This window comes from Pelodiscus sinensis, chromosome 5 (assembly GCF_052426305.1).
Source record: "Pelodiscus sinensis isolate ZL-2025 chromosome 5, ASM5242630v1, whole genome shotgun sequence".
In the NCBI taxonomy this organism is placed as follows: Eukaryota; Metazoa; Chordata; order Testudines; family Trionychidae; genus Pelodiscus; species Pelodiscus sinensis.
In genome coordinates, this window is record NC_143056.1 from 129691047 (window position 1) to 129713120 (window position 22074).

At 59.7% G+C, this 22074-nt stretch overlaps 2 protein-coding genes across 2 annotated transcripts in view; one reads left to right on the forward strand and one right to left on the reverse strand.

Annotated features, from left to right (window-relative positions):
* PITPNM1 (phosphatidylinositol transfer protein membrane associated 1) overlaps positions 1-6254 on the forward strand; it is a 29135-nt gene extending 22881 nt beyond the window's left edge. Inside the window, exons 20-24 of the mRNA XM_075928881.2 lie at positions 3220-3368; positions 3685-3834; positions 3954-4137; positions 4676-4804; positions 5121-6254. Of these exons, the coding sequence (XP_075784996.2) occupies positions 3220-3368; positions 3685-3834; positions 3954-4137; positions 4676-4804; positions 5121-5375 (867 nt within the window). The 3' untranslated portion in view covers positions 5376-6254. The remainder of the gene's footprint in view (positions 1-3219; positions 3369-3684; positions 3835-3953; positions 4138-4675; positions 4805-5120) is intronic.
* Positions 6255-11389: 5135 nt separating this feature from the next.
* On the reverse strand, positions 11390-17597 carry AIP (AHR interacting HSP90 co-chaperone). The gene is made up of 6 exons (XM_075929082.2): positions 17444-17597; positions 16222-16401; positions 15162-15350; positions 14602-14778; positions 13718-13859; positions 11390-12376 (listed from the first exon to the last, which is right to left on the reverse strand). The coding sequence occupies exons 1-6, from the start codon at positions 17540-17542 to the stop codon at positions 12171-12173; spliced, it is 993 nt and encodes a 330-aa protein (XP_075785197.1). The 5' UTR covers positions 17543-17597; the 3' UTR covers positions 11390-12170.
* Positions 17598-22074: the final 4477 nt, after the last annotated feature.

The following is a 22074-nucleotide window of genomic DNA, read 5'->3' on the forward strand; positions in this document are numbered from 1 at the left end:
TGGTGCCCCAGTGGGTGTGGAAGATGCGAGGGGGTGTGTGTCTGGGTGCCCCGGCAGGTGGGTGGGTGTGAGGGGGGTCTGTCTGGGTGCCCCAGCAGGTGAGGGTGTGGGGAGGGGTCTGTCTGGGTGCCCCAGAAGGTGTGTGTGTGAGGGGCGGTCTGTCTGGGTGCCGCAGCAGGTGGGAGTGTGTGAGGGGGGTCTGGGTGCCCCAGCAGGTGTGTGTGTGTGGGGGGTCTGTCTGGGTGCCCTACCAGGTGGGTGGGTGCGAGGGGGGTCTGTCTGGGTGCCCCAGCAGGTGGAGGTGTGTGAGGGGGGGGTCTGTCTGGGTGCCGCAGCAGGTGGGGATGTGTATGGGGGGGTCTGTCTGGGTGCCGCAGCAGGTGTGTGTGTGTGAGGGGTCTGTCTGGGTGCCCCAACGGGTGCGGGTCTGTGAGGGGGAGTCTGTCTGGGTGCCCCAGCAGGTGTGGGTCTGTGAGGGGGGGGGTCTGTCTGGGTGCCCCAACGGGTGCGGGTCTGTGAGGGGGGGTCTGTCTGGGTGCCCCAACGGGTGCGGGTCTGTGAGGGGGGGTCTGTCTGGGTGCCCCAGCGGGTGGGTGTGTGTGTAGGGGTCTGTCTGGGTGCCCCAGCAGGTGCGGGTCTGTGAGGGGGGGGTCTGTCTGGGTGCCCCAACGGGTGCGGGTCTGTGAGGGGGGGGGTCTGTCTGGGTGCCCCAGCGGGTGCGGGTCTGTGAGGGGGTGCCCCAGCAGGTGCTGCCCCCGTGCCAGCGCGAATGGCGGGGTCAGAGCTCTGAGTTTGCCCGGGCACTGCTTGGATTTGAAAGCTGATCTCTGCCGACCTGGGCTCGCTGTGCTGAGGGGGGGAGAGGGCCTGCGGAAGCTAACAGGAGAGCCCCTTTTCCTGAGCCCACGAGGCATCGGCTCCCATCTCACACCGGGCTCCTCGCCGCGCAGTGCTCAGCGCCCAGGGTACGAACACCCCGGAGCCGTTAGCACACACACCGCAGTGCCCCCCCAGCGAAGCCCCCACCAGCCCCTCGGGCCTGCCCCTCGGCCGCACAAGCAGAGCCGCTGGGCTGAGGCCGGGTTGCTTCCCAGTCATCCTCCGCAAGTCTTCCACCCCCACACCCGACACCCCCTTCCTGGGGGTCTCCAGGGCGGCGTTTGTCTTTAGAGTCACATGTGCCCTGCCATTGGGGTGGAAGGATCCCCGAGCAATGAACTGCTCTGCCCTGTCCGGGGGCTGGGGGGGGGGGGTCTCATTTCTGGGGAGCACTTTCCAGCTCTCTGTTCCCCTGCTGCTCCCGCCAATGTCCAGGAGATGGCGTCGGTGTGCGACACATTGCAGAACGCCAGCGGTGTCGTATTGATTCACCACCAGGCCTAGATCAGAATTAGCCCAGACTAATTAGCCCTTCTCTGCTGCAATGTCTCTTCAGATTCCAGAGTCTCTTGACCGCCTTCCGGGTGCTGTGCAATTCCTGTCACTCCTAGAGGGCCCCAGCTAGGGTTGCCAGGTGTGCGGTTTTGAACTGGACAGTCCAGTATTTCAGCTTTCTGTTCGGGAAACAAATGGAGAAAATAGAACTGCCTGGTATTTTCTAACGAAGATGGAATGTCGATTGTGATGGAATGTCAAGTGTGTCCGGTATTTTTGTTGAAACCAGCTGGCAACCCTAGCCCCGGTCACTCCCAGAGGGAGCACACCAAACCCTCACATCCCAAGTCTTAGAGGGGTGGCCTTGTTAGTCTGTAATGTTAAAATACTGAGTAGTCCTGTAGCACCTTAGAAAAAGATCTCTTAGCATTGGAAAAGGTTCAGAAATGGGCAAAAAAAATGATGTGGGGTTTGGAACAAGTCCCATATGAAGGGAGATTAAAAAGACTTGGACATTTCAGCATAGAAAAGAGGAGAGTTAGAAGGGATATAATAGAGGTCTATAAAATCATGACAGGTGTGGAGAAAGTGAATAAGGAACAATTATTTACTTGTTCCCATAACACAGAACTAGGGGTCACCAAATGAAATTAATAGGCGGCAGGTTTAAAACGAACAAAAGGATGTTTTTCTTCACACCGTCAACCTGTGGAACTCCTTGCCAGAGGATGTTGTGAAGACCAGGACTTTCACAGGGTTCAAGAAAGAACTAGATAAATTCATGGAGGACAGGTCCAGCAATACTTATTAGCCAGGATGGGTAGGAACGGCATCCCTAGCCTCTGTCAGGGGCTGGAAATGGATGACAGGAGAGGGATCACAAGATGATTCCCTGTCCTGTTCACTTCCTCTGGGGCACCTGGCATTGGCCACTGTCAGAAGACAGGACACTGGGCTAGATGGGCCTTTGGTCTGACTCAGTCTGGCCGCTCTTACGTTAGAGACTAACAAAAATATAGATCCACTTCCTCAGATGAGCTGAGTGGAGAAAAAAGGGGGAACCTCACAATTTATAACAGAAAAAGAAGGGGGAGGGGGGAAAACCAGGCAGTTATAGTGCCGGTGCTAATGTGGCTAATTGAGAGGGCGGGAGGTGCCCCATGCGCAGCTTTTCATGTCAATTGGGTGCTGACTATAACGGCTCATCCAGTTCATGTCTCTGCTCAGGCCATGAGGGATAGTGTCAAATTTGCATAGGAAGGGCAGCGCCGCAGTTTCTCTCTCCAGTTCGGTTTTGAAGCCAACAGATCCTGGCGGTGGGGTGGGCTGCCAGATGGTCTCTGATCCATCCTTCAGCTTCTCCCAGGGTCTGAGCCGTCCCAGAGGGGAACATGACAGCGGGTTGTCTGGAGGCCGGCAGGGCGGGCTGGCTGGGGAGACGTCTCGAACGCTGCGGATCTTTCTGAGTCACCCAGCAAGCCATTCCCAGCTGCCTTCAGCTTACCTGGGCTCGCTCCTGGGAGACAGGAGGCCGGAAAGGGGTAGGGGCTCTTAGCTAGATGCACGAGCTGGCTGCCTCCTCCTGGAGCGGATGGGGCAGTGTTTGGGGTTCCAGTCTAACAGCAGCCGGGAGATCCCCTTGCAGGTCGTTAGCTTTAGCTGAATCACAGACTCCGGGCTCTGTGGACGAGGGGGTCTCGGCCACTCCGAGGGGAAGCCAGACGTGTCGGTGCCGCGCTGGGCGATTTGGGATCCCGGGCAGGCGGGGCGGGTGAGCAGGGGCTGTTCACAGCACGTTTCCGAGCCGACGCTCTCGTCTGTGTGCCCCCCCCCACACACACACAGGTGGACATCTACATCATGACGCAGCCGCTGTCGGGGAAGTGGCTGCACTACGGCACTGAGGTGACAAGCAGCAGCGGGCGCCTGACCTTCCTCATCCCGCCTGAGAAGGCGCTGGGCATCGGCATGTACCCCGTGCGCATGATGGTCAGGTGAGCCCCCTGCCCTGCCCTGCATGTGGTCCCGGAGAGGGGCCCCAGGGCAGGGACCTTTTGAGGAGCGGGGCTGCACCAGGAGCCTGTCAGAGGGAGCCCCCAGGGGAAGGCCCAGAAATTCGTGCTGGGATGGGACTCAGGAATGGGGGAGGGGAGGCTGTTCGTTCCAGGGGGCCCTCTCTGCTCTGACCCCAGGACGGCTTGTGGGACTGTCCCCTGCAGTGGGGGAGGGGAGAGCTAGGTGTGTGGGGGGGGTGTCTCTGGGCGACTGTGTCCCACCCAATCCCTGACCTTCCCCTCCGCCTGCACGCAGAGGGGATCACAGCTACGCCGAGGCCTTCCTGACGGTGGTGGCCCGCGGCACCGAGGCGGTTGTGTTCAGCATCGACGGCTCCTTCACGGCCAGCGTCTCCATCATGGGCAGCGACCCCAAGGTGCGGGCAGGCGCCGTCGACGTTGTGCGGTAGGTGCCCCGGGTGCCCCCCATCTGTACCCCCACTTACCCCCTCCCCTCCGAACCCCCTTCCCACAGCTGTCCTCTCAGCTCCAGCCCCCCGTGATGCCCGTGTCTTGTCGCTCCAGACACTGGCAGGACTCGGGGTACATGATCGTCTACGTGACGGGGCGCCCCGACATGCAGAAGCACCGCGTGGTGGCCTGGCTCTCGCAGCACAACTTCCCGCACGGCGTCGTCTCCTTCTGCGACGGCCTCACCCACGACCCCCTGCGCCAGAAAGCGGCTTTCCTGCAGAGCCTGCGCAACGAGGTGGCGCCCGCGCCGGGCGGGGCTCGGGGCAGGGGGTGGGGGTGGCAGGGAGCAGGCCAGGGCTTAGTCAGTGCTGTGACGAGGTGGCACAAGGGGGCGGAGCATGAATGGCACAAGGGGCGGGGCTCTGGCAGTGTGAGTGACAGAGCTCAAGCACTGCAAGGGCACAGGTCTCGGGTGGGGAGGGGGCGGGGTTCAGGTGGAATGAGGGGCGGGGCTCTGGCAGTGAGAGAGGATGGGGCTTGGGTAGCACGAGGGGGTGGGGTCTGGCAGCACAAGGGGGCGGGGTCTGGCAGCACAAGAGGCGGGGCTTGGGTGACATGAGGAGACGGGCTAGGGTGCCATGGGTGGTGGCGGGGTCCGGCAGCACAAGGGGGCGGGGTCTGGCAGCACAAGGGGGCGGGGTCCGGCAGCACAAGGGGGCGGGGTCTGGCAGCACAAGGGGGCGGGGTCTGGCAGCACAAGGGGGCGGGGTCTGGCAGCACAAGGGGCTCAGGGCTCAGGTGGCACCAGGAGGCTGAGTACCCATGTGCCGCAGGCGGAGGTCACCATTGTGGCTGGCTATGGCTCCACGAAGGACATCTCGGTCTACAGCTCCCTGGGGCTCTTGCCCACCCAGATTTACATCGTTGGACGCACCGTCAAGAAGTTCCAGAACCAGTGCCAGGTACGTGGGCACCAGGGAGAGCCCAAGGGGCAGCCCCTGTTGGGGGATTGGCCAGCCCAGGGAACAGGGACTGGGATACGGGTCCTTTCCCCTCCAGGCGGTGCTGGCATCAGTCTGGCTCGGGGAGGTGGTGGGGATGGGCAGGGAATGGGACACAGGAGCCTTCCCTTGCATAAGGCTCAGAGCCCCTGGGCCTGGAAGCTGGGAGGCAGAGGTGCCCATGGCCTTGGGGGTCTGGCACAGGGGCAGTGGGGGCTGGGCCCCGGCACGCCCGCCGCCATCTGTCCCCACACTGGGTCCATGTGTCTGTCCACAGTTCCTGTCCGAGGGCTACGTGGCGCACCTGGCCCAGCTGGAGACGGCCTCGCTGGCGCATTCGCCCAAGGGGGCGCCCCGGCCCACGCTGGGCAAAGGCACCTACGGCTGCCCCGCCCCCGTCGACTTCCTGCGCAAGCAGAGCCAGCTGCTGCGCTCGCGGGGGCAGAGCCAGGTGGAGCGCGAGGGGGGCGCCCCGGCGGCGCCCCGGGCCAAGGCCCGCAGCGTCAGCCTCAAGCTGGAGAGCGAGGAATGAGCCCCTGCCGCTTTCCGGCCTGGCGCGCACGCCGCCGGCACTGCACCCGCACAAGGAAACCAGGGAGCGCCCGCTGGGACCACGTGCTGCGCCGCAGCCCCAGCCCGGGGCCAGAACTGTGCGTAGGGGCCCAAGGAGCCCCCAGCACCGGGGATGGCCTGCCCCCTTCACCTGGGCTCCCCTTTCCTGCCCACAGCCCACTGCTGTCTCGGGCATGGCCTGCCTGCCACTCACAGCCCCCTGCTGCCACAGCCCTGGGTGCCACCCCCCAGCTCTGCTGGTGCCCCTCCACCCCCGGTTCTCTGCTAGGCGCACCCTGTTGCCCACTTCTTGCCCATGCCGTTCTGTCTGGGAGCAACCAGCTGCCCTTGGGGTGTGTGGCTTGGTTCCCCAGAGGAACAGTAAGTTGGTGCTGGAAATTAGGAGGTTGGGCCTCTTCTCCCGCCCCCCATGCAAGGCCCGGCTCTGGCACCTTTGCCCCTGGGCCCTTCCGTCCACAGCACAGCAACTGGGAGGAGGACCAGCTGTCCCTGTATCTGGGCAATTCTCTGTACCCTGCATGACTCAGCCCCCTGCACAGAGACCTTCCCCCTCCAGCCCTGGCTGTGTCCTGTGTCTGATGCTGGGTCCCCAGTGTGGGGCCAAACAGCCTGGAGCTGGGTTGAGGCCACACTCCTTGCGGGGCACAAGCTGCCCCCACCTAGGGGCTCTTTTATTTATTTCCCTCCGTGTCAGAGTTAGCAAGTGAGGTCGGGAGGGGCCAGGCCCAGAGCAGGTGGGGCCTGGAAGGGGAGGGGCTGGATGGATTCATGGTTCTTTGGGTTGTTTTTTTAAATGGTGTAAATGTGGAATAAAAATGTACAAATAAATGGAGAACGATACAACCAGGACGGGCTGGTTCCTGGGGCAGGGGAGGGGAAGATGAGGTGGCCAGATCCTCAGGGGAGGGGAATACAGGGCGGCAGGTCCCTGGGGGAGGTCGTGTGCGATGGGAATGTTAAACCCACAGGTTAGAACCTATTCAGCGGGACAGGAAGGGGGTCGGGGCCTTGTCAAAAGTGGAACTAGCTGCTAACGCAGAAGAAAACGCTCTGAACGGCTTAGAGCCGAGCACGGCCCAACCAGCTAAACAAAACCGCAAATGGGATGGGCCGCTCCTTACGCCCCTGTCTGCTGAGAGAGCCGAGTGGGGGGAGCTGCCATTTCAGTGTCCTGTGCTGCAGGGTTACAACGGCCTTGGCATTTGTTACGACTAGCGATGCCAGTCTCCTGCCTCCCACCGGCAAATGCTTGATTAGCCTGCGTCTGAACAGAGAAAGCAGAATTCCTAGAGTCCAAGGCCAGGTGCAAGACCATTGTCATCAGCTGGGCCGACCTTCCTGTGGCACCCAGGCCAGAAAAGGGCTCAGAGCGGTGGCTGAGTTTGGCCGGATCTGCCAAAACGAGGCGTCCTGTGGCACCTTAGAGACTCACATTTACTTGGGCAGACGATTTCATGGGCAACAGCCACAGGGCTTGTTTTTCTAGGCCGGAGAATGATCCCCTACTAATCCCTATTGCAGCACTTCTAGGAGAACATCCAGGCTTGATTTAACCATTGCCAGCGATGGCGAATCCACCGCCTCTCCCCCCCCCTCTGGGGCAGCTGATCCAGTGGGTAATTACTCTCACTGGTACAGTGCGCCCAGGTTCCAGTTGGCCTTTGGCTGCCTGCAGCTTCCACCCACGGGCTTGAGTGAGTCCTGGGGCCACCAGGCTGATGCCCACGTTTGTTCCCACGGGGGTACTTAGAGACTGGCATTGTCACCATTGCTCTTTGGCCACTAGTGCTGCTAGCGGAGCTGGTCAGGCGCTGCCCGTGCTCTGGGCGGCGCTGAACCTCTGCCTGCCAGGACACGGGCCATTTGCTCCATGCCCTGTTCTGCACAGGCCGGCTGTGTCTTCAGTCCAGGGGTGAGGCAGGCAGCGGCCCCGCCTGTCAGCCAGCACCAGGGCTGCTGTGCGAGGCTGGGTGCTGCGCCCAGAGCTGGCGGCACTGCATGTGCAAAGCCAGACGGGCGTTTGGTGCAGCTCCACCTGGGAAGTCGTTCCACTGGAGGTGGGTAAAAGGGGGAGACCAGAGCGGGTCACACTGACAGGTGAACTCTCAGGCTAGGTTACCAGTCGACTGGGCCATCCTTAAGATTGATGGGGCCCCACAGACACCTCTCCCCGTGACTTATTCCCGCCCCCAACCCGGGATCCCTGCTCTCTCCTCATTCCCTCTCCAGCCATGGCACGTTACCCAGGAGAGTCCAGCAGAAAGGGGGTTAAATGGCTCCTGTGGAGGCTCCACGCAGCTCGCTTGGCATCAGAGCCGCTTCAGCAAGTGGGGAGGCTGACTCAGGTAGCTAGGGGGAACAGTAGCAGCCGTGGTAAGGACACGCACCCCAACGTTTGCAAGGTCATGCTGTTGTAATTTGGGGCACCAGCAGGATCACAGGTAAGAGCGGGTCGGCTTCCACACACGCAGGAGCCAACCCATTCTTACATGCTGCCCTGTTGGTGCCCGAATTTTCAGGTGCCCTACGCAGCCACATGTGCACAGGGATGGCCCTGCCAGTGGAGTTGTTCAAGCACCTGTCTTGGGGCCAACCTTATTTAACATTTTCATCAATGACCTTGGTACAGAAAGTGGAGTGTGCTAATGAAAGTGTGCTGCTGACCCATGGCTGGCAGGTACTGGCAATACGGAGGAGCCCAGAATATCATACCAGGAGATCTGGACCACCTTGAAAGCTGACTAGAAATGGGAAGAAACTGAACAGTGCAAAGTGCAAGGCCGTGCTCCTAGGGACTAACAACAGGAATTGTTGCTATCAACGGTGGACGTATCAGGTGGAAGCAATGGCAAAGGGTGAAGACCTGGGTGTTTCAGTTCATCACAGGCTAATTGTGAGCCACCTGTGTGATGCGGCTGTAAAACAGGCAAATGCAGACCCAGAGTGCATCAGACAAGGGACTTCCCGCAGAGACAGGGATATAGAACACTGAGGCTACGTCTACACTGGCACCCTTTTCCGGAAATGCTTAAAATGGAACAGTTTTCCATTATAAGTATTTCCGGAAAAAGTGCATCTACATTGGCAGGATGCTTTTCCGGAAAAGCACTTTTTCTGGAAAAGCGTCCGTGGCCAACGTAGACGCGCTTTTCCGGAAAAAAGCCCCGATCGTCATTTTGGCGATCAGGGCTTTTTTCCGGAAAAGACTACTGTGCTGTCTACACTGGCCCTTTTCCGGAACAGTTTTTCTGGAAAGGGACTTTTGCCCGAACGGGAGCAGCATAGTTTTTCTGGAAAAACACTGACAATTTTACAGTAGCTCATCATTGCTTTTCCAGAAAAGCAAGAGGCCAGTGTAGACAGCTGGCAAGTTATTCCGGAAAAGCGGCTGCTTTTCTGGAATAAGTGGCCCAGTGTAGACACAGCCTGGGTGAAATCTCATCTGGATCAGTGTGGGCAGTTTTGGTCTCGTGTTCCAAGCAGATGAATTCAAAGTGGACCAAGTGTAGAGAAGAGGGACTAGGATGGTCCAAGGAATGGGGAACCTACCTTCTATGAGGCACCAAGAGGCCGGGGTTACTCAGCCTAACCAAAGGCTGAAAGGAGACAGAATTGCTCTTTCTAAATACATCAGAGGGATAAGCAGGAGGAATTACTTCAGTGAAGCACCAGTATGGACACAAGAACAAATGACTATAAACTGGCCCTCAACAAGTTTAGACCTGAAATCAGACCAAGCTTTCTAACCATCAGAGGAGCGAAGGCAGCAGCAGAGCCAAAAAACCAAAGGCTGTGTCCACACTACCACGTATGTCAGTGTCACTTATGTCTCTCAAAGCTGCCATCTTGCTGAGCAATATAAATTACACCACTGACAGCGCTGGTGTGGGCAGTGCTATGCTGGTGGGAGAGCTTTGCCCTGCCACACAGACACTGCTGCTCGCTGGGGATGGATTGACAGGCATGTCTCACAACACAGCTACCACTCTTGCTGGGGTGGATTGACAGGCACTTCTCACCACGACACAGCTACCACTCTTGCTGGGAGTGGATCAACAGGCATTTCTCACAACGCAGCTACTGTTCTTGCTGGGGAGGATTAACAGGCATTTCTCCTCATGACACAGCTACTGTTCTTGCTGGGGTGGATTGACAGGCGCTTCTCTTCGTGACACAGCTACTGTTCTTGCTGGGGTGGATTGACAGGCGCTTCTCTTTGTGACACAGCTACTGTTCTTGCTGGGGTGGATTGACAAGCACTTCTCTTCGTGGCACAGCTACTGTTCTTGCCGGGGTGGATTGACAGGCGCTTCTCTTCGTGGCACAGCTACTGTTCTTGCTGGGGTGGATTGACAGGCGCTTCTCTTCGTGACACAGCTACTGTTCTTGCTGGGGTGGATTGACAGGCACTTCTCCTTGTGACACAGCTACTGTTCTTGCTGGGGTGGATTGACAGGCGCTTCTCTTCGTGACACAGCTACTGTTCTTGCTGGGGTGGATTGACAGGCACTTCTCTTCGTGACACAGCTACTGTTCTTGCTGGGGTGGATTGACAGGCACTTCTCTTCGTGACACAGCTACTGTTCTTGCTGGGGTGGATTGACAGGCACTTCTCTTCATGACACAGCTACTGTTCTTGCTGAGGTGGATTGACAGGCGCTTCTCTTTGTGACACAGCTACTATTCTTGCTGGGGTGGATTGACAGGCACTTCTCTTCGTGGCACAGCTACTATTCTTGCTGGGGTGGATTGACAGGCGCTTCTCCTTGTGACACAGCTACTGTTCTTGCTGAGGTGGATTGACAGGCGCTTCTCTTCGTGACACAGCTACTATTCTTGCTGGGGTGGATTGACAGGCGCTTCTCCTTGTGACACAGCTACTGTTCTTGCTGGGGTGGATTGACAGGCGCTTCTCTTCGTGACACAGCTACTGTTCTTGCTGGGGTGGATTGACAGGCGCTTCTCCTTGTGACACAGCTACTGTTCTTGCTGGGGTGGATTGACAGGAGAGCTGTAAGGGCTCTAGCATCACATTAGCGGTTTCAAGACTCACCTTGACAGATGTACGGCAGGGACTGTGAGAATCCATCCCCAGTGAGACTGCCTCCAAAGGCACACGGCTGATCTGACTGCTAGCAGCAAACACCCGCAACAGCTGGAGATGGGGCACTAACCGGGAAGGGTGCTCAGTTACTACAGAGAATTCTTCCCCTGCTGTCTGGCTGGTGGGTCTCGCCCACACACTCAGGGGCTGTCTGATGGGCATATTTGGGGTCAGGAAGGAAGTTTTCGCTAGGTCACACTGGCAGAGTTTGGTGTTTTCCCTTTCTGGACAGCATGGCACATGGGTCATTTGATGGACTGAGTTAAATAGTGGTGTGTCTCGGTCTTGCTGGGGGACTGTTAACCCTGCCACTGGTTCTGAGCTAGTGCAGGAGTGGGCAGGAAGGACGCAGCAGGTCAGAGTAAAGGATCACGATGGTCACTTCTGGCCTTAACTTCCATAAGGCTTCCAGCCCTGCTAAAAGCAGCTCAGTGGGAGGGCTGAATTTTGGGAGCTCAGATTCACACCCCTGATGTGGCACAACAGTTCGACAGCCCAGCTTGCTGCACTTGGGGTTGATGGCCCTTTGGAGAATCAGCCCTTAACCACACAGGCCTGGGGGAGCCTTGCTGTCCCTGGGCAAAGGGGCAAATTGGGTCAGGCTATGCCCGAGCAGGACTCAAATGCACAGCCCTTGGCAGTCAACATCATGGGCTCCTGTCTGCTTCCCAAGCCCCCTTGTGGCCAGGCTGGGCACCCCACACTCCCAAGCCCTGCGGAGGGTGCGAATACCAGTGGATGCCAGTGACCAGCTCAGGCTGCCCCTTGGGGGAGGTCAGCGTGGTGCAACAATGCCAGGGTCTGACCCCCAGCCCCCAGAGCTCCCCCCCCCCCCCCGGCCCCAGCGACGCAGCAATAGCAGACGCTCGCAGGTTGCAGGTGGATTTTAGCAACTTCACACATCGGTAACAGACATCCCCACTCCCCCGGCCCCTCCCAGCCGAGCCCTCTGCAGCCCAGCCGGGGAAGCACCCACAGTCCTGCCCAGGGAGCTGTCCCGCCTCTCCTGGCACCTGCCCCCACGCGGGGTAGGCCGGGGCCAGAGCCCCTGCCAAGGCAGCACCATTAGAGAGGGGGTTCCCACGGGCCAGGGTGAAGGGCTCACCGTGATGTGGAGTGCCTAGGCGGACGCCCACCCTGGGCTCTGAGTCCAGACACCAATCTCGGCCCACGGCATCTCTGGCAGCCACGGTCCGGGGCAGGGCCAGGTTGAGAACTTGAAGCGGGGGAGGGGAGGGAGCCGCTTCCTGGGCACTAGGAGAGTGAGGGTAGCTCTGGAGGGCCCAGAAGGGCCCCCATCGTGACCAGCAGGGTCCTGCAGATAAACCAGCTCCAAGGCACCCAACCCAGCTCACTCACCCATGGAAGGGGTCGTGGGGTGCCCAGGGCATCGGGCCGCACTGGGATGCGGAGGGGCATGGCAGTGGCTTTGGCCTGGCTGGGGCGGGGGGAAGGGCGGACAAAGCCCAAAGATAAATATCAGTTTTCTGGCTACTGAGCGGGGGGGAGGGGGTCAGGCCAAGCACGGACGGACGGACGGACGGAGCTGCCCGCTTGCTCTAGCCTGGGCTCTGGTGGGGGGCACAATGGTGCTGGGGTCAGCAGAGCCCCTCAGCCTGTGCAGCCCCTGGCGGCTCCCTGGCACGCCCGCTACTGGGAGAAGATGCCCTTGAAGCGGATCTTGTCCTCGTCGTCCTTCTGGCGCAGACGCGCCTCCAGGCTGCGCAGCTCCTTGGCCACCACGGAGCCCAGCGATGGGTCGAGCGCCAGCACCTTGGCGAAGTCGGCCTGGGCCTCCGCTATATTCCACACGGCTGCATGCGCCTTCCCCCGCTTGAAATAGGCCTTGACGTTGTCTGGGGGGAGAGGAGGGGTGGTGCCCCTCAGTCCTGACTCACTGCCCAGCTAGCCCAGCCGTGAGCTCCCCACTCACACAGCTCTGCCAGCGCCCCTTCGTCCTGCCCCACAGCCCCTGCAATCCCAGCCCTGGGTTCCCCCCCCAGCTCTGCCAGCGCCCCTTCGTCCTGCCCCACAGCCCCTGCAATCCCAGCCCTGGGTTCCCCCCACAGCTCTGCCAGCACCGCCCTAGTCCCAACCCACAGCCCCTGCAATCCCAGCCCTGGGCTCCCCCCACAGCTCTGCCAGCACCCCTTCGTCCTGCCCCACAGCCCCTGCAATCCCGCCCTGGGCTCCCCCCACAGCTCTGCCAGCACCCCTTCGTCCTGCCCCACAGCCCCTGCAATCCCGCCCTGGGCTCCCCCCACAGCTCTGCCAGCACCCCTTCGTCCTGCCCCACAGCCCCTGCAATCCCAGCCCTGGGCTCCCCCCCACAGCTCTGCCAGCGCCCCTTCGTCCTGCCCCACAGCCCCTGCAATCCCAGCCCTGGGTTCCCCCCCCAGCTCTGCCAGCGCCCCTTCGTCCTGCCCCACAGCCCCTGCAATCCCAGCCCTGGGCTCCCCCCACAGCTCTGCCAGCACCCCTTCGTCCTGCCCCACAGCCCCTGCAATCCCGCCCTGGGCTCCCCCCCACAGCTCTGCCAGCACCCCTTCGTCCTGCCCCACAGCCCCTGCAATCCCGCCCTGGGCTCCCCCCACAGCTCTGCCAGCACCCCTTCGTCCTGCCCCACAGCCCCTGCAATCCCAGCCCTGGGTTCCCCCCCCAGCTCTGCCAGCGCCCCTTCGTCCTGCCCCACAGCCCCTGCAATCCCAGCCCTGGGCTCCCCCCACAGCTCTGCCAGCACCCCTTCGTCCTGCCCCACAGCCCCTGCAATCCCAGCCCTGGGCTCCCCCCCACAGCTCTGCCAGCACCCCTTCGTCCTGCCCCACAGCCCCTGCAATCCCGCCCTGGGCTCCCCCCCACAGCTCTGCCAGCACCCCTTCGTCCTGCCCCACAGCCCCTGCAATCCCAGCCCTGGGTTCCCCCCCACAGCTCTGCCAGCACCGCCCCAGTCCCAACCCACAGCCCCTGCAATCCCAGCCCTGGGCTCCCCCCACAGCTCTGCCAGCACCGCCCCAGTCCCAACCCACAGCCCCTGCTAGCCCAGCCCTGGGCTCCCCACTCCCAGCTCTGCCTGTGCCCCTCAGTCCTGCCCCACAGCCCCTGCTAGCCCAGCCCTGGGCTCCCCACCCCCAGCTCTGCCAGTGCCCCTCACAACCCCCAGCCACTCCTGTCCTGCTGCGTCCCTCGCAGCTCCGTACCTTCATATTTGTTGAGGATGGAGGAGCAGTGGTCTAGCACCTCGTAGTACTCCTCGCACAGCAGCTTGCACTGGCAGTAGTTCAGCAGCAAGGGGGTGATCTTCAGGTCCAGCTGGATCCAGTCCGGGGAGCCTGGCTGCTCCTGCGAGAGGGAGGAGGAGGGAGCGAGGCACAGGCACTGAGGGGAGGGGAGAGGCTGGGGGGGTCTGGGGCTGGAGCCTGGCAAGATAGTGGCATTGATGCAGCCACTAACGCAGAGGTGCCTGCGGTCGGGGACTATGGGAATATTGTCATGAACCAGCTTTGTGACTCAGTTTCCCCACTGCCACTGAGGGCGAAGGGGTTAATTCCCCCCGGGATGGGGCCAGCTGGGAGACACGGGGCCAGTGGGGCTCGCTGGATTGCTACGTAGGCCCCAGCCAGAGCATGGCATTGCCAACTACAGAGCCAAGGGCCAGCCCAGCGAGGGGACAGAGCCAGCAGGTGGGTGGGCTAAGAGCCAGGCTCAGGGCCACAGGTCAGAGAGCATCCCGACTCCAGGAGGGCCCCTGACACTGGGGCTGCAGTCTCTGGGCATGACGTAGCCCTGGCTGCCCCGAGGGCACTACCCTGTGGTGACCCGGGCAGCCCTGGCTGTGACTGCGCCCGGGAGGGGCGTTCCCTGGGGGTGCACAGTCTGATCTCAGCAGGACTCGCTGCCAGAGCTCACGGGCAGACGGGGGGCTGGTGCCCAAAGCCCCATGCAGAGCTCAGCACTAATGGGGGCTCTCCCATGGGACACCAGGTGGGCGGGAGTGGCCTGGAACAGCCCCCGAGCCAGCGCCCCACCCCCGTGCTCAGGGCAGCAGCTCGGGATGCTGTGCCCAGGCGGGCCAATCGCTTACCTTCATCTGCAGGTTCTTGAGGCAGGCGATGGCATCATAGTACTTGGCAGCTGCCTCGGTGACCTTGCCCTGGCGATAGAGCGCGTTGCCCTCCTCGTGGATCAGCGGCACGGCCTGCATCTTCTCCTCGTCCGTCATGGCCCAGGGGTCCTGCTGGTATGAGCCGGGCGCCTCCACCTGCAACAGCACGTTGTTGGGGGAAGGTCCGGCTCTGCTCCAGCCACAAGATGCTGCATCAAGTGGAGAGAGCCTGGCCCCGCCCCAGGCCCACAGCACCAGGCTGATCCAGACAGAACCAAGCCCCCACCCCTGCCCCAGGGCACCAGGCCCATCCGAAGAGATTCCAGGCACCTCATCCATCACACTACCTGCTTCCCTTGGCTCCCTTCCCAGGCACCACACCTGTCAAGGGAAAGCCCAGCCCAATCCAGCCCTGGAACAACCCCCCAATCCCTCCATCTTTCCCCACCCCTTAGGGACTACAGGGGGGCCCCTTTTCAGGGGCACTCCACCCTCATGTACACCCCAATCCCCAGGTCAGGGTCCCCAGCCCTCATCACCTTCAGCATGTCGATGGCAAAGATCAGGGGCTGGGGGTTCTGCTGCAGCTCGTCCAGGTCGGGGTAGCCCAGCGAGTGGTGCTCGTGCATCTGGGCGATGCCGCAGCAGTGCCGCTGCCCCTCCAGGGGGTCCTTCCCCGCCGCGATGTTCCGCAGGCTCTTCGCCACCAGCGGGTACAGCACCACGTGCTGGGGGGACAGGGCGTCAGCACCGAGCAGCGGGGGCAAGGGGCGCAGGCTGAAGGCAGGAATTGGTGGGACTGATCCAGGGCACCTGCTCACCCTGCGTGGCCACTTAGAGGAGACTGATCATTCTCCTCCCGGGGGCCAGGAGCACAAGGCCAGGGGTTGGTCACTGCGCCGACTGGGCTGGAATCAGACCCATTAACAACAAGGGGCTGAACCAACACCCACAAATAGAGACCTAGCAGAGACCTGGGAATCCAGTAACTCCTGGGAAGGGGCTGGCCCCAAACGGGAGAAGTTGGCAGCTGCTGGGAGGAACAGGTCTGTCCCCCACCCTAGCCCTGAGGCACCGACCCCATCCGGAGAGCTGGAAGGCTCTGCCAGCTCCAAGAGCAAGAAAATCAGCCCCACAACCAACAAAGCTGCACTGGAGAACTCCCGGCACGGTCAGAGCTGTGCTGAGAAGAAAGCTGCTCTCGGCAGATCAAGTGGCATTTGGGGAGGGAGGGTAGCTATGGCGACAGATCTCCTGCTGCCTTCCAGCTGGACTAGGGGCTCTGCCAAGGTGACTTGACTGGTATTCTAATACCGGCATGGCTTCCCACAGGGCTACAAGAGGCCAACAGATCTCAGCTGGACTAGCTCATCATGAGCCCAAAGTCCTAGAGCCATCTGGCTGCCCTTCTGGAAAGCTCTGCCCAGAGCCTGGTACAATGGAATGCTGCTCTCCAGACAAAACTGTCTCAAGGTGGGGTGGCAGCACAGATGACAGAAATCTCTGACGGGCGACCCAGGAACTTAGCCCATAAGCCATTGCTCAGGGATGATGCTTGGCAGGGGGATGCAAGGAGCAATGGGGATAGTGGGAGGATACCTTGGTGTCACACAGGAACTCAGCCTGCTCCCCCTCCCGCATGGTGGTCAGGATGGTCTCCCACACAGGCAGCTTGAATTTCTTGCCTACAATGAGCTCCATGGGCTTCCCGCGGGCACGGCTGTCATCCAGCATGCGGTGCTCCCCATCGGACAGCAGGGTGCGGTAGTGGAAAGTGGCCTGGGGAGAAGATCAATGGGTAATGAGGCTGTTTCATACCCCACCCCTTGCCACCAAGCACGCTGGGGCTCCGAGGGCAAGTGACTGCTAGGCCAGACTGGCTACTGGCCATAGCAGATCTGGGGCAGGGAGGCTTGCCTTGGAAGGTGGGCACGCTGGCCTTGGGAGCCTCAGCTCTCGCCACCTCTGACAACCCCAGTGACCAGGCCCAGCCCATTACAGAGAAGGGACCTGGCAGAGAACAGCAGAGTCACCCAGAGCACCCCGGCCCAGGCGCTGCTGCGTGCCCAGCTTGGGTCGTGTGCTCCGGGCAGGCCCCTGCTATGTATCATGCCAGCCCCCCTCGCCCACTGGACTGGGGCCACTGCCTGGCCCTGCCCTCTCGGTCATGATGGGGGGCATCAGCCTGGCTGACAGCTACTGCCGGTCTAGTCTCACCATGAGCCCTGGGCACTGGCCCGGCTCTGCGGGGCGGGAGGAAGCCCAGCACAGGCCTGTGCCAGGGGGCGACTGGCTGGGCCGGGGGATGGGCACCTGCTGTCCTCAGGGCTCAGGCTGCTGTAACACCCCCCAGCCCTGGGGGGCCCAGCCTGATGAATGTAAACACTGAGCGACCCTACCAAAATACCCCTCCCCGCGCGGGTTACAGCCCCACCCCCAGCCCAGGGAGGCGGGACTTGTCACTGCTGGCACCCGGGGACACGCCCCTTCCCTGGCACGGGGCCTCACTGCCCCGCGCCAGAGCCGCTGTCCAATCACACCGCTCTTTCTGGGTGCCCCGCCCCGTTAGCGTGACTGGCCAATCAGCGCGCGCAAGGGCGGTTGTGCGTCACTGGCACCAGAACCAATAGAACCGCGGTGCCGGACAGGCGGGGCACGTCACCGTGGTACCGGCTCGTTGTCGCATGCGCAGTCCCAACCCCACGTCAGGGATGTTGGCCTCCGAGCTGCAGATGCCGTCAGGCCCATCCTAACGGTCTGTCCCCGCCGCGCATGCGCGCCAGGCCCCGCTGTGCCCCGTGGGGGAGGGGCGGCTGGTTACCTTGGTGCCGTCGCAGTAGTCGGGCAGCGGGCCCCGGCCCTCATGCACCAGCCGCTTCGCGATCCCGTCGTCCCGCAGCCGCGCGAGGTGATCCGCCATGATGGCTCCCGCGGCGGCTTCTACGCCGCCGCCGGCTCGGAGAGCTCCGGGACTTTCCGGATGGGATCGGCTCCTTCCGGAACCGCTCGGCCATTTCCGGAACCGCTCGGCTACACCCGGAACTCCTCGGCTCTCGCCAGAACAGCTGGCGGGCGCTCGGCTATTTCCGGCAGCGCTGCCCTGGCGGCGGGAAATGGAACAGCGCGGGAAGCGCCCGGCGCTGTTCACTCTGAACCCTACTGACGGGGCGCTCTGCTTTGTGCCCACGACCGATCCCACCCCTCCCTCCCTGCCAACCTGCTGTCCTGTCTCGCCTGCCCTGGGAGTCCCTGCTGTGGGAGGAGCAGGAGAGCATTGCAGAGCCAACTCTAAAGGCTGAAAATGTCCCTGTTCCCCCCCCCCCATGGGCTCCCCTGCACAGAGGGGACTCTGCTACTTTGCCCTAGCGCTGCAAACCACAATTGGAGGTTGCCACACCAAGATTGCTCAATTAGGGAAAACTGCAAAGAATGAGGCAGTTAATCCCTGAAAACTCTGTAATTTCTAATGCTTAAATGCACCAAGCAGGTACCTAAACTGCTTCTCCAATAGCTTACTGGTTAGTCAGAAGCCAAACACACAGTTCCTGCAAGCAATCCAGATGTGGGCTCCCACCCACACAGCCAAGTCAAATATGATTACAGAAAATTTTTTGTCCCATAAAAAGTTTTGATCCCAAAGGATCAGTCACATTACCCACCAGGTTAATGAATGCTTCAGATGTTACCCAAATACTTCAGATGTCACACACTTACTGCCAATTCTTATTTTTTTTAAATGAGTTTTACAGGGTTTGGTTTTGGTTTTGTTACAGACTACCACGGCTGTCTCTCCAGGACTTTTAAGCTTTATTAGAAAAGTGAGAGAGTCCTGGTTAACTCAGGGGTGGGCTAAAGGACCTCTGCAGGCCAGATCTGGCACACCAAGCAGGTTGATTTGGTCCTGCCACTCCCTCCCCGCAGGTCAGTCAGGGCCTAGGGATAGGGGAGCATGTGGCACTTAGAGTCAACCCTGGCGGTTGACTGTAAACATCACGCACCAGAGGGCAGGGAGGGAGAGACTTTGCACTCCCCTTCCCCCCCCCCAGGTCAATCAGGGTCTGTGGGCGGGGGGAATCGCATGAAGTCTCCTACCCTGCAAGCCCAGTTCTCAGCTGGTGGGTGGAATCTGGTCAGTTAGCCACAATTCATTGTGTAACTCTTTCTGGCCCTGCTCACAGAGGACTTTTGAAATCTTAAGAAATTGCACAAGGGGCAGGAGCTGCATCTCAGGACCTCTTGTCAGGAAGCAGGATCTGCAGCAGACCTAAGGCTTGTCTACAGTGCACATTTTGTCTCTAAAAACTGCCTTTTGGTGACAAACTAGTGAGAGCATATACATTGCAATATGTCAAGTATCAGAGGGGTAGCCGTGTTAGTCTGAATCTGCAAAAGCGACGAGGAGTCCTGTGGCACCTTATAGACTAACTGAAGTGTAGGAGCATAAGCTTTCGTGGGCAAAGACCCACTTCGTCAGATGCATCTGACGAAGTGGGTCTTTGCCCACGAAAGCTTATGCTCCTACACTTCAGTTAGTCTATAAGATGCCACAGGACTCCTCGTCGCTTATACATTGCAATGCCACTTTTGTCAGGAAAAACACCCAGTTTTGGCAACAAAAAACTTCCAGGCCTGCAAGAGACTTTTGTCTTTTCCCCTCCCTTTATTGTCAACAAAGAGCCAGTGCGGACTCTATTGTTTGTTTTGTCAAGAGAACTGGTTTCTGCCAGTATCCCACAATGCCTACCCTGATGGTTTTGCTGAGTGTTATGTGATCTCTGGTGCCCTGTTGGCTTGTGCCCCTCCCCTTTCAAAGCTCCAGGAAGTCCCGCAGCTCCTGGGACAGAGCAAGAGACGTGCAGTGTCTATGTCATGGACCCAGCCTAGGGCGTTAAAGGACTGTCAGACACTGACCCACATCAATGGAGTTGCTGTGAGGACAATGGGAACCCCAAGGACTGATGTAGCTGGAAGTGCCAGCAGGCCGACCATGTGACCCCACAGGCTTTGCCAGGGGAGGCCAATGGATGGAGAAGTGACGGGAGTCACAGCGACATAGCAGTTCTGCCCTGCTTGGCTAATGCTGGCCGGACTGAACACTGGCCAAGCCCCTGTCTCTCCATACCGGCTGAAGGCCACTCACATCCTGTGGCCTCGGGTCTCTTCCTCATTTTGCCGAGGCTGCCCACTGTCTCTCTGGGAGCATCACATGCTGGAGGGGCTCACTACAGGAATCTGGCTCGGATGGATTTGCTGCCAGGAGACAGGGATCACTGGCCCCAAAGGCCATTTCAGTGTTGCAGATAACACAGTTTCTGTGGGTCCTTGAGGCTTAGCACACCAAAGGGGTCCCTCCCAGGTAGCTGATAACAGGCTGGGGCATAGATCAGACCTTGCGGATCTGTGTCAAAGGGTACAGCAGCCAGAAGGCGGCTGTGGACACGAGAAGGAGGGGACTCCGACACAGACCTGAGCATCCAGGATTTAACAAAGAGATATTGGCGCTTCGTCTTGGGAGATAATGAACCTTCCTAATGGATTTGGGACTTTCTGACTTAAAGTGTTACCATTTGGGTTAATGAATGCAGGAGCCACCTTTCAGAGGCTTGCCAACCGCGTGGCTGGGTAACAGGACTTTGCCCGGGCCTATATCGAGGATATTACAGCCTTCGTTAATCCCTTGTGGGATCATAAGGATCACGTGGAAATGGTGCTGAAGAGACTCAGAAGTGAAGGTTTCATTGTAAACGTGTCAAAGGGCAAGATGGGGCCGCCCAAATCCCTTACCTTGGCTGTGGGCAGGAGGGGGACAATCCGCCTGGATCCCTGGAAAGTGGAACCCGCTGTTCATTGGCCCATTCCTCAAGCAGAGGACAAGGCCAGACATTGGCAGACGTGGCTAATCGTGGCCGCCAGTTTGAAGAGGGTCTCAGAAACATTGTGCCTGTTACCGTAGGACAAAGCCAGGCAAGGCAGGGTTGGCTGCTGCTTGTGAGAAAGGTATTGAAGATGCACCACAAATTCTGTCGGGAAAGCCAGTTCTGGCCAGTCCGGACTCTGGCCAGGTATTCAATAGGGATGTGAAAGTGTAAACAGTTAATCGATGAGCCTGGATTTATCAGTTAACTTTCATAGGGACACACAACCCTTCCCCCTTCCATGCTGCTGCGTCTGTATCAGCGGCAGCAGGGCGGGGGCGGGGTGCTTGCTTCCCCCACCCTCCGCTACCTCTGTCCTTTATCCATGGGATAAACCAGAATAAATGCATTTTACCATCCCTAATATAGGACATCCTTGGCCAGGCATGGGAGAGCAAGGACAGATCCAGAAAATGGAAGCAACACGCCCCCCGCTCTGGTTCAAGTACAGCTGCTTGGTGTTTAACCATTCCCCGTTGTTCTGACCGCTGAGTTCCCGTGTTAGCGACAGGGCCGGCCTCCATGAGGCGAACTGAGGCGGCTGCCTCAGGTGCCAGACTGTGGGGGGAAGCCACTAGGACCCAGAGTGTAGAAAATTGTGCCTGCTGCTGGTGCAGATGTGTTCTCTCTGCTCTAGATGCACAGAGATGGTGGAGAGCTGTGCTGGAGGAAGAAGGCAGAATTGAGACCTTTCAAAGTTTTGGCCCAAGCGAGGGGGCATGGGGGTATCATTTGAGCTCCCCGCCTCAGATGCCAAAATGTGGGCCGGCCCTGGTTAGCGATGGCCCCCAAGATGGAGATCTCCTTTGCCAAGCAGGCTGTGAGCTGCTCACGAGAACACACAGTCTGGGGAATCTCTGGGGCAAGGCGAGGTTAGCCACGCCTACCTGCAGATAAAGCACTGGCCGCGCTGGAGATTCACGGGACCGGTAACTCGCGTATGAAACAGATGTTAGAAATGATGGGAACCGTCCCTCTGGGACCCTGCTATCATCCTGATACAAGGAGTTTGATCTCTTGATCCCCTCTCTCCAGAGAAGCTGCCCGCCACGGAAGCAGCATCAGAAACACAAGATCTGTAACTCAGACGCAGCCCGAGCCTGGTCAGTGTGTGGCTGCGTGTCTGTTATGAATCTGGGGCTGAACAGGATTTCCAATTTATTACCCAAAGCAAAATGCCTTGCAAGCCGCAAGCAGCAGTGTGTAGCCAGGAATGGCAGATTGCCTGGAATTCAAAATGGAGGCTGAGAGCGTAACCATCGCAGACAAGCCTTTAACCTTAAACTTGGACTGGAAACTTGCACACTCTGACAGAGCTGCGCCGAGGGTTGCCAGTTTGGTTTGAACGTATTCCTGCAGACTTCGTCACATGACATGAATGATTAACCTTTAATTCCTGGGGGTCTGGCAACCATCGGTGAACCAGGGTGCTTAAAGAAAGAATCATATTCCCTCCTTTGTGCTGTACAAACCAGCCATGCCGCATCGGAACTAGCCACCTGTCCATGAAAGCTAGCAGTGGGGAGATTCAGTGTAA